The sequence below is a fragment of the Onychomys torridus genome, chromosome 2 (genome assembly GCF_903995425.1).
Source record: "Onychomys torridus chromosome 2, mOncTor1.1, whole genome shotgun sequence".
NCBI lineage: Eukaryota > Metazoa > Chordata > Mammalia > Rodentia > Cricetidae > Onychomys > Onychomys torridus.
The window spans coordinates 13,440,332-13,455,759 of NC_050444.1; the positions used below are offsets into that span (position 1 = coordinate 13,440,332).

At 43.2% G+C, this 15,428-nt stretch overlaps 1 protein-coding gene across 1 annotated transcript in view; it reads right to left on the reverse strand.

Moving 5' to 3' along the window:
* Positions 1-15,087, reverse strand: part of Dpy19l4 (dpy-19 like 4) — a 63,370-nt gene extending 48,283 nt beyond the window's left edge. Inside the window, exons 1-3 of the mRNA XM_036179383.1 lie at positions 14,962-15,087; positions 9,621-9,728; positions 1,012-1,136 (exon numbers count right to left, since the gene is read on the reverse strand). Of these exons, the coding sequence (XP_036035276.1) occupies positions 1,012-1,136; positions 9,621-9,728; positions 14,962-14,977 (249 nt within the window). The 5' untranslated portion in view covers positions 14,978-15,087. The remainder of the gene's footprint in view (positions 1-1,011; positions 1,137-9,620; positions 9,729-14,961) is intronic.
* Between the last annotated feature and the right edge of the window lie 341 nt (positions 15,088-15,428).

Here is a 15,428-nt window from a genome sequence, read left to right on the forward strand (position 1 = left end):
CATACACACAAATTAATAAATGTAATTTTAAAATTTAAAAGTATAATAAAATGTAAAATGTAAATCCTGTTGTATTTGTCAATCATCTTCAACCTTACCCCAAAATTGCAACTATACAATCTAATTCCAAAATTAAATACATGTAATTATATAACCTAAACATTCCAGTATTTTAAGGTTGAAATCCACATTCTGAAATATGAGCTACCGAAACTACTAAGAGGCTGACCAACACCACCACACTTTACTGCAAGTCCCCAGAGAGATTTAGCTTGATTTGACCATGGCTCTCCTGAGGAGCACTGATCTGTTCCCCGTTTCTTAGCATACTATATCGGAACCATTAGAGTGGTACCTGGAACCTTAGACCTACATCCTACCTACATTAGCACCACCAATGTGCCTGATGTCCTTGGTTGGCATTAGTTGATATAAGCCAGTGGTGTTCCGTTGGAAAGAAGTTATCTGGCTATTTTATCACTACTTCCTCTGGATACCCGTCTCAAGGTCTCACTTGTTTTACTACTGTCCACGACTCCCTTCCACAAGAGCCCCACCCACATCCTCTCTGCAATCGGACCTGCCTGTCTTTCTTTGGTCTGGTGCCTCTTGCAGCCAGTTCTTATACACTTGAACCAGATTTTCCTGAAACAGTCCCAGATAAATTAATATCTAAGGAGAGTACCCTAATAATTTCCACTTTACAAATTACCTTATTACATTTTATTTGAGATGGTCTCACTATGGAGGCCTGGTCAGTGTAGAACTAGCTATGTAGACAAGGCTGGCCTAGAACTCAGAGATCTGCCTACTTCTGCCTCCACAGTGCTAAGATTAATGGCATATGCCATCACGCCAGCTTATTGCATATTTTAAGGTTGATAATGTAACTGTGTCTCAAAAGAGCTTCTATAACATTTCACTAATATCTATAAATAAGATGGCACTTGCCACACCTACCAAATATATATATGACCCCCAAAGAAACGCATTACACAAATTTCTTCTTACCTGCCTGTTGGAAAACCAGAATTTCCGTTCATGGTATGCTGATAAGTAGAAAACATGCATCATACCACTAATAACTGCTGCGAGACAGCCAATAAATATCTTTGCAAAGCGCTGAAAAGACACATCTGAAAAAGAATATTGAAGATAATCAAAAAGTAATTCATGGTCCTGAAATGAAGTGATTAAAATGACATCCCAACTCAATGGTTTCTCCCCAAAATCATAACCCAGTCTAAGCATGAGCAATGTCAAGCTCATCCTGCAAGACACCTGACCAGGACTCTTCCAATCAAGAGCTCAATTCCTGGAAAGCTTGCTTGGGTATCTGTGAGGCCCTGGGTTAACCCCCCACTACAAGCAAAGGAAGGCAGGGGAAATGAAAAGGACAGATGGATGTTAGGGTCATCAGAACAAAAACCTAAGAAACTGTCAGAGCAGAGTCCAAACAAACATGGCAGCGAAAGTAAGCAGATGTAAGGTAAAAAGTAAGAGCCTCGAATAAAGGGTAGGCTTTATTTGAAGGTAATGCATCAGGATTTATTACTGTAACAAATGTCACACTAATTAGAATGCCAACAAGGGAAAGAGGTTTAAAGGCTAGGGGCCAGAGAGAAGCTTTAGTGGGGACAAGGACTAGCCACCAATCGCGATGACCTGAGTTCAATCCTTGGGACCAACATGGTGGAAGAAGAGAGGTAATTACCAAAAGTCCTCTGATCTCTATGTGCTCAGTTGTCCACACGCACACGCACACGCACACGCACATGCACGCGCACGCACGCACACGCACACACGCACACACGCACACACACACACGCACACACGCACACACACACACACACACGCACACACAATATTTTTTGTTTTTGTTTTTGTTTTGTTTTTTGTTTTTTGAGACAGGTTTCTCTGTGTAGCTTTGCATCTTTCCTGGAACTCGCTTTGGAGACCAGGCTGGCCTTGAACTCACAGAGATCCGCCTGGCTCTGCCTCCCAAGTGCTGGGAGTAAAGGCGTGCACCACCACTGCCTGGCCAAGAAAAAGTTTTTAATTAAAGTCTATTACATGATGAACACACTATAGAGATTTGTTTCACAACAAGGTAAATATGCTTAAAATTAAAGAACAATACATTGAAAACTGGTTAAGTCAAAGGCACGCAGATCTTTGAGTTTGAGGCCAGCCTGGTCTACAGAGGACAGCCAGAACTACAGAAAGAAACCCTGTCTTGAAAAAAGCAAACAAATAAAAACATGAGAAAAAAATGTCCATTAATTTTAAAAGTAATCAAAAGGAATGCACTAATATCAAAAAACATACTCATTCTGAATTACTATTGATATATTTTCCCTTCAAGAATAATTGTACACATACTATAAACAACAGTCCTTTACATATTATATATACTTCAGTGAGTTTTGATGGTTTTGTCTTAGAAGGATGCACATGAAACTGTTTGCCTGGGAGCCCTCAGCACAGAACACGTCTGGACTCTGCACACAGGAGGGCGCAGTCTCACGACAGCTGTGACAGGGAGCAAAGTCCCAGAAGCACGACACCCACTGCTCTGGTACTGAATGGCAGACAACTTTGCGGAAATCAACTTTTTGATTTATTAGATCAGTTAAACAAGAATCTCAAGGCTGTAGGCTTAGCACAGTGTTAGCTACTACCTAGAATGGGCAATGCCCAGGTTCAATCCCTATCAGTGGAAGGCAAACAAAACTCGGTGTTTGCAAAAGTTACTCTTTACCATATAAAATACACATCTCTAAATAAAAAATAACCTAAATACTCTAAATATTTATAACTATTCAACAAACCAAGTATTAGTGCCAATATGATATAACTGTTTCATGGTTTGGGTTTGTTGTTGTTGTTGTTGTTACTGGTGGTGTTTGTCAGACAAGGACTCACTATGGCTGGCCTGGAACTCACAGAGATCCACCTGCCTCTGTTTCCCAGGTGCTGGGATTAAAGGTGTGTGCCACTATGGCCAGCCTGGATATAACTGTCTTAAGATTTGGTTTTGGTTTGGTTTCACCTGGCTTTCTGACAGGGTCATATGTAGACTATGCTGACCTAAAGTCACTATGCGGAGGCTCTACTTCAATTCTTGGTCCTCTTGCCGCCACCTTCCCGGTGCTGACATCACAGTTATCTGCCTGGTTCTTTCAAGTTACTAGCTCTGATATTACGATATACAATTCTTATATATAAACACAAATATATGCATCATATACACATATGTAATATACACACACATATTTTCATATATATTTCCAAAGCATTTAGTGATTAGTACATGCTAACAGCACAGCAGATACCAGTTGTTATCACTGTGCTAAACAAGTGTACTTTCATAAATATGTAAAACAACAGAAGCAATGACAGCCTAATATCTAACCCTTAAAAAAGAAATGCATGCCTTTGATCCCAGCACTCAGGAGGCAGAGTGAGACCAGCCTGGTCTACAGAGCGAGTTCCAGGACAGCCAGGACTACACAGAGAAACCCTGTCTCAAAAAACAAACAAAATGAATAAATAAATAAGTAAATAAAAATTCAGCTTGAAGATGACAGTACATGCCCACCATCCCAGCAATACAGAGGTTAAGACAGGCAAAGCACAAATAGATGGGTTCTAGGCTCTAAATAAGTAAGCAAACAACAAAGACTAGGACTCTCAATTAAGTTGTCAGTCGTAAACTAGCATAATCAGATAAATCTTTCAGTTTTAAAATGCTGATCAAGTATAGAAAATAAAATATATCTCATATATTTTAGTGTCAGTAATACAGATGATGGTTTTTGTTGTTTCTTTTTTAATTAATTAATTTATTTATTTATTATGTATACAGTGCTCTGTCTGCATGTGTCCCTGCACACCAGAAGAGGGCACCAGATCTCATTACAGATGGTTGTGAGCCACCATGTGGCTGCTGGGAATTGAACTCAGGACCTCTGGAAGAGCAGTCAGTGCTCTTAACCACTGAGCCATCTCTCCAGCCCATTGTTGTTGTTTCTTAACATTTCAACTATATACCTTTTGAAAAATTTCTATGTATGTACATGCTACCATGTGTATGTGGAAGTCAGAGGGCATTTAATGAAAGTTGGTTCTCTCAGGTCACAAACAATAATTTTACTAATTTAAAAAGAAAGCCTCAACCACATGGTGGCTCACAACTATCTTTAATGAGATCTGGTGCTCTCTTCTGGCATGCAGGCATACATGCAGACAGAACACTATATATAGTAAATAAATAAATCTTTTTATTTATTTATTATTTATTTATTCATTCATTTATTTTTTTCCTATTATCAGCTTGATACAGTACAAATTCTTATCCTAATAGTAAAATGTTTCATTGAGGCTTGCTCAGTAACTGAGTAAACCCAAAACTTATTATAAGCCACAGTCATTCTAGGGTCCCCCCTGCTATATAGCCTCCCTGGTTCTGTGGGTTGCAGTCTGGTTGTTCTTTACTTTATATCTAGTATCCACTTATGAGTGAGTGTATATACCATGTTTGTCCTTCTGGGTTTGGGTTACCTCACTCAGGATGATACTTTCTAGTTCCATTCATTTGCCTGCAAACCTCATGATGTCATTGTTTTTCTCTGCTGAGGAGTACTCCATTGTGTATAAGTACCACATTTCCTTAATCCGTTCTTCAGTTGACGGGCATCTAGGTTACCAGGTTCTGGCTATTATGAATAGTGCTGCTATGAACATAGCTGAGCATTTATCTTCCCAGCAACCACATGGTAACTCACAACTATCTTTAATGAGATCTGCTGCCCTCTTCTGGCATGCAGGCATACATGCAGATAGAACACTATGTATAGTAAATAAATAATCTTAAAAACTAAAACTATCAATACCTTACAAGGCAAAGCTTTATTTCTCACTTTTATTGCGCATGGGTTCTTTTGTTTCTGTTCTCTGTGTAGCCCTGGCTGCCTTAGAACTCTGTAGACCAGGCTGCCCTCGGACTCCCAGAGACCCACTTGCACTTGCCTCTGCCTCCTGAGTGCTGGGACTAAAGGAGTATACCACCACTGCAAGCAACACATGGGTTCTGAGTCAGCCTTAACTCCAATTCAGGCTACTGTTTAATTCAAGACCTCAGCTTTGTTCTTGGTCTTCTCGTGTCTTCAGTTCCAGACTTGTATCCCTCCCTATCTGGGACATGCTATCATCACTGGAAGGGAGGACAGGCCCCTAGCAGGTGGTACGGGACACACACAGACACTAAATTCTCAGCACAAAGATTTATTACCCCAGAGAAGCAAGTCATGGGTGGGGAGGCTGCAAAAGCAGACAGTGACCCCCAGCAGCAGCAGTAAGCAGGCATCTAGCAGGTGTTTGCAGGGTGGGTTTTTAAAGAGAGACAGGAGAGACCGTGCTAGGGTGAGCTGGTAAATCCTGATTGGACATATTAGCCAAATGATGAATTCTGATTGCTGGACCTTGGTGTTTTGTCTCAAGAATGAGTCAGTGGCCAAATAAGGGAATGGACCTTGGTGGCTAGCTTTAGGAATGTAATCTAACGGTTTTTATCGAGGGGGAGAAGGGTAAAAGGCAAAACCTTTCAGCGCCATGTTTGCCAAGCTCCTGCCTGTGTTTGCCATGCTTGGGCCTGCTGGAGCCCTTAGTCATGGCAGAGGAGCAGAGCACGGAAGCAGACAACGTGTACTCAGAGCTAGTAGACTGCTCTTCCACTCACACTCCTCGGGCTCAAACCTGACACAGGCCTGCCTCTCACTGGACAGGGAAAGGCACTACCTGCAGGAGGCTGTCCAAACCGAAGGGCAACTGAAGGGAGATGTCACCCACTGTAGGAAGAAGAGCGTATGTTTGGGAATGAATAATAAAATAGTACTGACCATCTGTCTCCACAGCCACCAACAGTTACTTCCTTCCCCAAAGCACAACACACTCAGAGGGGCTCAACAGCTTTCTCAGATCGGCTTTCTGCCTGCAAACAGGCTCCTAAGGCAATTAAGACCTCGAGAGTTGGAAAGCTACAGGCCTTTTTAATTTTGACAGACACTCCCAAAGGTTTAATCCGGTAGAGGCAAAGTTGCAAACCTCAAGTCCAGTTACTTGGGAAGCTGAGGTGAAGAGCTTAAGAGCTTGAGGCCAGCCAGAGCAACTCAGTGAGGACCCGACGCTTAAGAAAAGTCTGGGTGTGAGAGCGCACGCCTTTAATCCCAGCACTCGGGAGGCAGAGGCAGGCGGGCACTCTGAGTTCAAGGCCAGCTGCTCTACAGAGGACTTTAAGGGCTACACAGAGAAACCCTGTCTAGAAAAAAGAAAGAGGAAGTAAGGAAGAGAGAAAAAGACAAACAGACAGACAGAAATAGAAAGAAAGAGGGGAAAACTTAGGTTAATAAAAAGGGTTGCCCACAAAAAATAAAAATAGCCGGGTGGTGGTGGCGCACACCTTTAATCCCAGCACTCGGGAGGCAGAGGCAGGCGGATCTTTGTGAGTTCGAGGCCAGCCTGGGCTACCAAGCGAGATCCAGGAAAGGCGCAAAGCTACACAGAGAATTCTGTCTCGAAAAATCAAAAAAAAAAAAAAAAAAAAGAAAAAAAAGAAAGAAAGAAAAATATACATCCACAAAGTTCACAGCATGAGCATGTGTAACTAAATACTGAAAACAACCTGAATGTCCAACAAAAGAAACAATTATGATAGAGTCAAACAATGAAATACTGCTGAGCAGGGGACTGGGAAGATGGCTCAGTGGTTAAGAGTACTTACTACAGGGTTGGGGATTTAGCTCAGTGGTAGAGCACTTGCCTAGCAAGCACCAGGCCCTGGATTCAGTCCTCAGCTCCAGAAAATAAAAAAATTAATTAAATTAAAAAAAAAAAAAGAGTACTTGCTGCTTTCCCAGAGGACCCCAGCTCAGTTCCCAACGCCCATTTCTGGTGGCTTACAACTATCTGTAACTCGAGATCCAGGATGCTTAACACCTTTGCCCTCTCTAGACACCTGCACTCATGTGCACGTACCTACATGCAGACATACACACCTAAACACACCTAATAATAAAAAAATAGGGGCTGGAGAGACGGCTCAGTGGTTAAGACCACAGGCTGCTTTTGCAGAGGACTGAGGTTTGATGGCCAGCACCCACATGGCAGCTGACAACTCCATTCCCAGGGGATCTGACACACATTTCCAGTCTCAGCAGTCTCAGGGCATGCATGAGGTTCACATACATACATTCAGACAAAACATTCATGCACATAAAAATATATGTGTGTAAATTTTAAAAACGGGGGCTAGAGAGATGACTCTGCCCTTCACAGGGGTCTGCAACTCCTGTTCCAGGGGATCTAATGCCCTCATACAGACATGTACGCAGGAAAAACACCAATGAACACAAAATAAAAATATAAACTATTTAAAAAATAAAAAACAACCACAACTACTCACAGCAACAATATTATCAAATGTTTGCCACTGAATAACATGCTTGTATGTTTGTTTGTGATAAGGTTACACTCTGTATTATTGTCAGCCTTGATCATCCTTCCTTGGCCTCCTGAGTGCTGGGATTACAGGTGTGCACCACCATACAGCACCTTGACTTATTTGAGCAAATATGTATCGACCCTTAACTTTCTATAGGCAGGAGGCAACCTTAGAAAGCTGTTTGGCCCTTATGTGTGACATAGGTCTAATGCCCTCTTCAGGTAAGGAAGATAATAGGAAAGGGCAAGCCTCTGGGAGACAAAGTCAAGGACCACAAGGAAAAACGAGCTTCAAGCAACTCCCAAAGAACACAGCAGGACACACAAAAGATTTCCTACCCCAGGGTAAGGAGGTCTTGTGCTTAGGAAGAGATCCGGATTGCTATGGAACATGTGATGCAGCTTAGGAGATGCTTCCTTTCAAAGAGAGACATTTATAATATCACACTAATGGTGTATATTGAGAGGCACATACAGAAAAGAATTGGCAAGGCAGGCCTGAGTCAGCGTCACAGGACAAGACTGCTTACAAGGCAGGCTCTTGGCTGGCATCCAGGAACTTGATTTCAAAGGTTTCTACCGTTCTTTGCTAAGTGTGGTTTACTGTGCCCACCTTATTTGTACAAGGTTGTTTATGCTTTCTTCCCAGAGTCTAAAATTTGGTCAGAGGATAGGTGAAGGGTACCTACTTGGCCAACTCCCTGTAAAACCCTGGACGCTGTTCCTAATGAGCTTCACTTATTGACACAAATATAAACGCCACCATTTAAGGCCAAAGACATAAAGAATGTCCTATATGACTCCACTAGGAGAGGAATTTTGGAAGTATATGTCTAATAACTTACACATTTTGTCCAAAAGGCCTTTGCCCTGTGCTGATTTTGTGTTATTCACTATAGTAAATTATAGCTTTAAGGACAATTACAAGATCTGTAAGTCCTTGAAACAAACCACTGGACATGTTTTTGAAGACTGTAACATACTGCAGATAACTTGTATTTTTAGTTCCTAAGTCTGAAGCTCAGAATGAGTCCTCCTGGCCCTGACGTAGAAAAAGATATCGTGAATTTTTTTTTTTATGGTTGTTGTTTTTCGAGACAGGGTTTCTCTGTAGCTTTGGAGCCTGTCCTGGAACTCGCTTTGTATACCAGGTTGGCCTCAAACTCACAGAGATCCGCCTGCCTCTGCCTCCCGAGTGCTGGGATTAAAGGCGTGCGCCACCACCACTCAGCCAATATCTTGAATTTTAAAACTGATGCTAAGACAAAAATAAGATTGAATGTCTTCCTTAGGGCAGGGGAGGGTATGTTTTGTCTGAGAGACAGGGGCAAATATTTATGAGGAAAGGGATAAAATGTAGTAAGATGGTGTTAATATTCCCAACCATTTTCTCCTTCTTTACAGAAAGATTATAGGGTGATGTAGCTCATTGATAGTGTGAGCCACAGGTTCAAAGCCCTAGGCTTAATCCACAATGTGATCAAATAAATGAATGAATGGAGATGGAAGATTATGTATTTCTATTCATGATCACGAGACTCTGCTTCCTGTAGTCGTGGTGTGTTTCTGTAACCTCTCATCTGGATTGACTAGAACTGGACCACAAAGAGAAGGGCAAGCGACAATGGATAGATAGTCCACCAGGACCTCCGAGGGGCACTGCAGGATTCTACCTGCTCTTCCCTCCATCTCCAAAAACCGCATCCCAAATAAGGGCTGTTCCTTCCTGGTTCATGAAGCCAAACCAGCCAACCTGTGACTAAAACATGTAACAAAATTCAGAAATAATATTTGTCATATCATGGCCACAATATGGACCATAAACAAGATATAAATGTCTACTGTAAGGTGATACAGTTTAGGGGTTGCTCTATAGCAAAAATCAATTGTGTTAATCATGAATTTAATCTCCAAATATCTTTATATAAGATGGGGTATGCTCAGTGGCAGAGTGCTTATCTAGCAGGTATGCACAAGCCCTGGATTTAATCCTCAACACCTCAAAACACAATCAACAAAAGAAGTAATATTTGAAAGTTCACATGCTTCAATGATGAAAACCTACTTTTCCCAGTTGGTGTACTACCACCCAGGCGACTCACCCAGTCCATGTGACTTACATTTCGGGGCTCTCACAGGAACCGGGGTACCACTTCTCTTCTCTGCTCTGGCTTCCTGATTTCCTGAAGTCTTTGGTTTTTTCCTCTGGCGCACTTCTACAGATGATCCTTAAAACATTTAAGACATTACTGCAATGTGAACATCAATCTTCAGTACCTCAAGTGGACCAACTTAGCTACGTGATGAGCAAAGGTTATCTACATGGCCAGACCCCAATAGAAATCCCCAAGCCCTATCTCTCATGAACTTCCCTGGTTGATAAGTCAGCACAAAAGGTACAACTTTGATTCTGAAGGAATCAAGTATATCGTCTGTGATTCTATAGAGAAAAATGTTGGAGTCATGTGACTAAAACAAGTCATATGAGACCTATTAGTGCCAGAAGTAACTTTTCATACCTGTGCCTCTTCCCCAAACTGTCATTAGTATACATGAATGGAAACAACAAACATATATTCCCTACCACCACTGCCAGTCACGTTGTGAAAGTCCAACTGATAAAGAAGCTTACAAATTCTTCTCCGGAAATGATGCTCTTTAAAAATGTTCCAAAATAAGCTAATTTTTCCCCAAAATTTGAGGGGTATTTTTTGCCTTACTATGTCAGCTACCCAAGATTATCAAATCCATCATTTGTAAGTTAATTTTTGATCAAAATATATTGTATTAATCATAAAAGTATGTTTTTTTTTCTGTTCCCACTTCTTTTGTGTCTTCTGTTTGTTTGCCAGACAAAGTTACTCTGTGTAGTTTCTGGTGCCTGTCCTGGATCTTGCTCTGTAGACCAGGCTGGCCTCAAACTCAGAGATCCGCTTGGCTCTGCCTTCCGAGTGCTGGGATTAAATACATGCGTCACTACCACCCTCCTCTTTTTAAAGGCAAGCTCTTGAGTAGCCTCAAGCTCCTGGCCCTCTTGCCTCAGCCTTCTAAAGGCTGGGGTTACAGGCATGTACCACTGCTTTTCTTTCCAGGATTTGGGACTGAACAAAGGGTCCTGAGCATACTAGACAAATGCTCTACTGCTGAGTTATTACCCAGCCACGCATTCTCCACAGCACAATCCTGAAAGCTCTGTAGAATTTCACAGAGCTGAGAAATGTAGGTACTTGTTTTCTGTCCCATCATACCTATGGGAACAGCTAAAATGCCCCAATACCAAAATTCTTAACATTTCTATCTCTAATTTCTTTAAAAATGTAATGCAGAAGTTACTAAACCAGTAAGTTAAATTGCAAATTAAAAAATAAGAGACGTGGGGGCTGGAGAGATGGCTCAGAGGTTAAGAGCACTGGCTGCTCTTCCAGAGGTCCTGAGTTCAATTCCCAGCAACCACATGATGGCTCACAACCATTTATAATGAGATCTGGTGCCCTCTTCTGGAGTGCAGGCATACATGCAGGCAGAACACTGCATACATAATAAATAAATAAAATCTTTAAAACAAAAAAAATAAGAGACTCCAAATTAAACAGGAATTTGACATAGGTAACATAACTTTCTCCTTTCCTAAAATTACCTTGTGAGATAATAATTACTATGAAAGATCAGAGTGTCCCTGTCAAGTTAATAATGTGGCCCAGGTTTTTATTTCTCTTCCTTGTGCATAGTTATGTCTTTAAGCTATAAAATGTGAAACTAAAGAATGGAATCAGCATCAATGAGAATGGGCTACTCTGATCAAAGAGACAACTCTTTAGCTTTACTGTGAAAACTGAATAAAACAAATACATTCTGAAACTGTTTCCAAGCTAACTCATGCTTACTAAAATGTCTTTGAATAATAGTGTAGTAATAAAAAAGTGAACTGTACATTTGTAGGTTCGGTTTCACAGTCTAATTCTCACCTACTTTTAGGGCACCACCATTCCTAACCACACTCTAAATTCCCATGATGTACTCCTCACTCATCATCAATGAAAGGTCTCCTTGCCCCAGAGGCCATTACAGAAAGCCACAACCAATCAAAACGCAGAGCTGTGGAGCCAGGCCCAATGGATCATCTACAGAACAACTCCCATGCCCAAGGCTCCAGGAACTCTGTGGAAGAAGGGGTAGAAAGACTGTAAGAGCCAGAGGATCGAGGTCTCTGCTGTGCCACTGTCTCCCAGGACGTCAGAGGGTACACCCACAGAGTCTCACCAACATGACTGCCAGAAAAAGAGCAATAATGGACATGCCAAAGTGGACAGGGAAAGACCACCAGGCCTCACCCTACACAAAAAAACTGAAGACATCTAGGAGTGCTGAGAATGGGAGGAACAGTCTACCCTAGGGAAGAGCACGCCAACTGGATACTCAACAGCAAGTGGCCAGCCCCAAAACACACGTACAAGTAATAGTACACAGACTGAGCACAATTAATGCAAAGAGAAGGCCATACACTTGAAAGAGAACAAGAAAGGGGAAGTAATGTAATTATATTACAGTCTCAAAAATAAAAGAAAAATATTTTTAAAATAGATAAAAAGAAAAAAATCACTGAGTTTTTTTAACGTCAAGTTTAGTTACACTAAATTGTTGCAGCAAAGCTTGGTGATGGTGGCACACGCCTTTAGTCCCAGCACTCGGGAGACAGACGCAGATGACTCTCTGAGTTTGAGGCCAGCCTGGTCTACAAAGCAAGTTCCAGGACAGCCAGGGGTACACAGAGAAACCTTGTCTCAAAAAAACAAAAATCAAAACAAAACAAAACAAATCTGGCAGGAAAAAAAGAATACAACCTGAGCTGGGTGTGGTGACTCACCGCCATAACACCAGCGCTCCAGAGACAGGTAGATCTCTGTGAGTTGAAGGCCTACAAAGCCAGTCCCAGGCCAGCCGGAACTACACAGTAAGACCCTGTTTTGAAGCTGGAGAGATGGCTCACAAAAGGAAAAAAAAGTACAGCCTGGTAAAAAAGATCATGTATTTTAGCCAATTCATAAACTTTGTCAATAAAACCAAGCTTCTGCCTGCTACTAAAAAACAAAAACTAACTGGATGTAAATTTCTCACTTCCTTTATATTATTGTTCATGTAACTTGACACAGAAAAACTAATGGCAGGGGGTGATGTTAGGCAGCAAAGCTGGGCCCTGGGTTTGCGCTGACACTGACCAAGGGTCGAGGGTAAAAACCGCAAAGCGGAGAGCAATCTCTGGGATGAGATCCACTTCCCTTTTCAACAGGTTACAGTATAGAGAAAAAGCTAAACCCAGTGCTGACTACACATCCATGGGAATAATCTGCTACTGCAATCTCTCATCTCGTCATCGTGAACTAACAGCTACAAACAGGCAGGATGTCCACCTACAACAGACAGAGCCCAAGAGAAATGCTCACACTGTCCTATCAAAGCCTGGAGAACATGCCGGGCGGCAGTGGTGGTGCACACTTTTAATCCCAGCACTCAGGAGGCAGAGCCCGGCAGATCTTTGTGAGTTTGAGGCCAGCCTGGGCTACAGAGCAAGATCTAGGACAGGCACCAAAACTACACAGAGAAACCCTGTCTGAAACACACACACACACACACACACACACACACACACACACACACACACACACAAGCCTGACAGGGAGGGTCCAGGAGAAATGTTAACACTGTCTACCAAAGCATGTAGAATAGACAGGGAAGGTCCAGGAGAAAAGCTGCTGCTCCTTTTGTTTGCCCTATGTTTGTTTCAGGAAGCATATATGTAAGCACCAATACAGTTCTACTGCATCAAGAAAGATGTTGGAAGAATATTACTTTGAGAGACATTGGAAAACAAAAAGGTTCCAAGTACCTGTGAATAAGTCAAAAGCTAGAAACAGCACCTGGATTCAAACAAAAACATATAGACTGGCCTAATTTTAACATAATTATAAAAATATGTGAACAGAAAGTACTCAGGGCAATACCTGCATGATTGCTGTAAATATCATCACACGCATCATCTCAATAAATACTTACTCATTCTTTGTAGGAGGAGAGGCCTAGCCATGGAATTAAACATTTGTTGAAGGAAACAACATATTTTAATAAAACTGCCACCCACTAATTGTCCCAAATAAAACACATTCGTTTTTAGGTTACCAAAAATCTTTAGTTTATAGCCAAATACTTTTACAAAATGGTAGTCTTTTAACAAGTTCGACATCATAGCTATTAAGCATAATTACATCCTAAATGGCATTTTTGCATATTTACAGTATCAAGTTTTAGCAGTGTGTATTTTTTTTCCCGAATGTGCTCACTAGGGCATGCAAACTGGTTTGTCAAGCTTCCCACACAGACTTGTAGCTAACCACAAAAATAAAACTTACCAAAAAAAAAAATCTGCTTTCAAATGATAAGATAGCAGCCACAGGTAAAACTAAAGAAACGAGGAAATACAGTCTTCTTTACAAACTACCTGTTTTTGAGGCTGTTTTGGGGTATCTTAAATGTGGGTGCCTTTTAATGAACTGCAGGAAGAGGAGAAATGATTAAATCCTGGCCTCAGGGACAGGATCAAGTCCCAGTCAGCACTACAGTTCTGATAAGCTTTTGAAAAATGACTTTCCATTGAATTCTGCAAGCTCCCTTCTTGTACCCTCGGTTCTACGGCTTAAATCTAAATCCGATGAACTAACGATCACATTCACAACTCCACTATGCAAGGCAAGAAGCTGTATTCCTGGAGAATGCAGCGTCTAACTGCTCAGCCAAGCAAGGGAAATCTAAGAGCTCACACGTACCATGAAGTTACTGTGCCACAAATACTTTTTTTACACTATTTATCACTGGCTGCTTAGTATCTTACCGCTTCCTATTTTTCTCTCACTGTGGGCATCCACTCTGGATAAATACTGCTGGCTAAAAACATTCTCTTGACATTGTTCCTGAGGGGCATGCAAAGCTCTCTCAAGTCCATCAGTTTTAACCCTAGAGGTCCTTTTGGCCTTCTTGTCCCCTAAAACCACTTGCTCGCCCCTGCTCTTTACGACTCATCATCCCTCATAGCACAAGTGAACTCCGTCAGCTTCTGCGCATCCACCCCAGATCCCTGCCTCGGTTCCTCGCGCGGGGTGAGAGCACCCGCAGGCTGCACCCGAAGCTCCCACCCGAACCCACCCAACCTCGTCCCGCTCTCCAGCGCGAGCAACTCGGGACCGCAGCTCCGCCACTCCCCACCGGCTTCCTCCCTGACACTCCCAACTTTAAGCTCCACCTGGCGTCCCGCTCCGGGAGACGAAACTTTGGGCCATTCTCTCCGCGCGCCCGGTAGCTCTGCAAACTCGGGGGCGCGCGCCCCCGCCCGCCCCGCTCCCCGCGGCCCGCAGCCAGGCCCCGGCCCCTCTCCCGAGCCCGCCGCGGCAGTTGGCGCGCTGCAGCCGTCACCTTCTTCCTTCGCCATCGTCTCCGCGGAGGCCCCGGTGGCCCGCCGGCTGCCGAGCGGCCCCGAGTCTCCCAAACCTCCGCGTCTGCCAAGCCGCGGCCGCCCCGGCCCGCTCCCGGCTGCCGCGCCCCCACTTCCTGACCCGCCCCCCTCCGGTGTCGCCGCCAACTGTGTCCCCCAGGCGCTCGGGAACCAGAGTGCAGGGAGCGGCGGCCGGCCGGAGCGTTTCGCCAGCGCGCCAGGGCCAAGCCCACCACGGAGCAGTGTTCGTCGTGCTCCAGGGAGGGGCGAGGCCGGTGCTCCCACCGCCGCCCTCCCTCCTGCTTGACCCTCACAGAAAAGCAGGAGCCAGAGCGAGCTTTTCGTGACGTTGGGATTGGACTCAGGAAGTCACAGACTGTTGTCCAGATCCAGTCCCCATGTCTGTCCCATTTTACAAGCAGAAGACTGAGGTTCAAGCGCAGAGCAA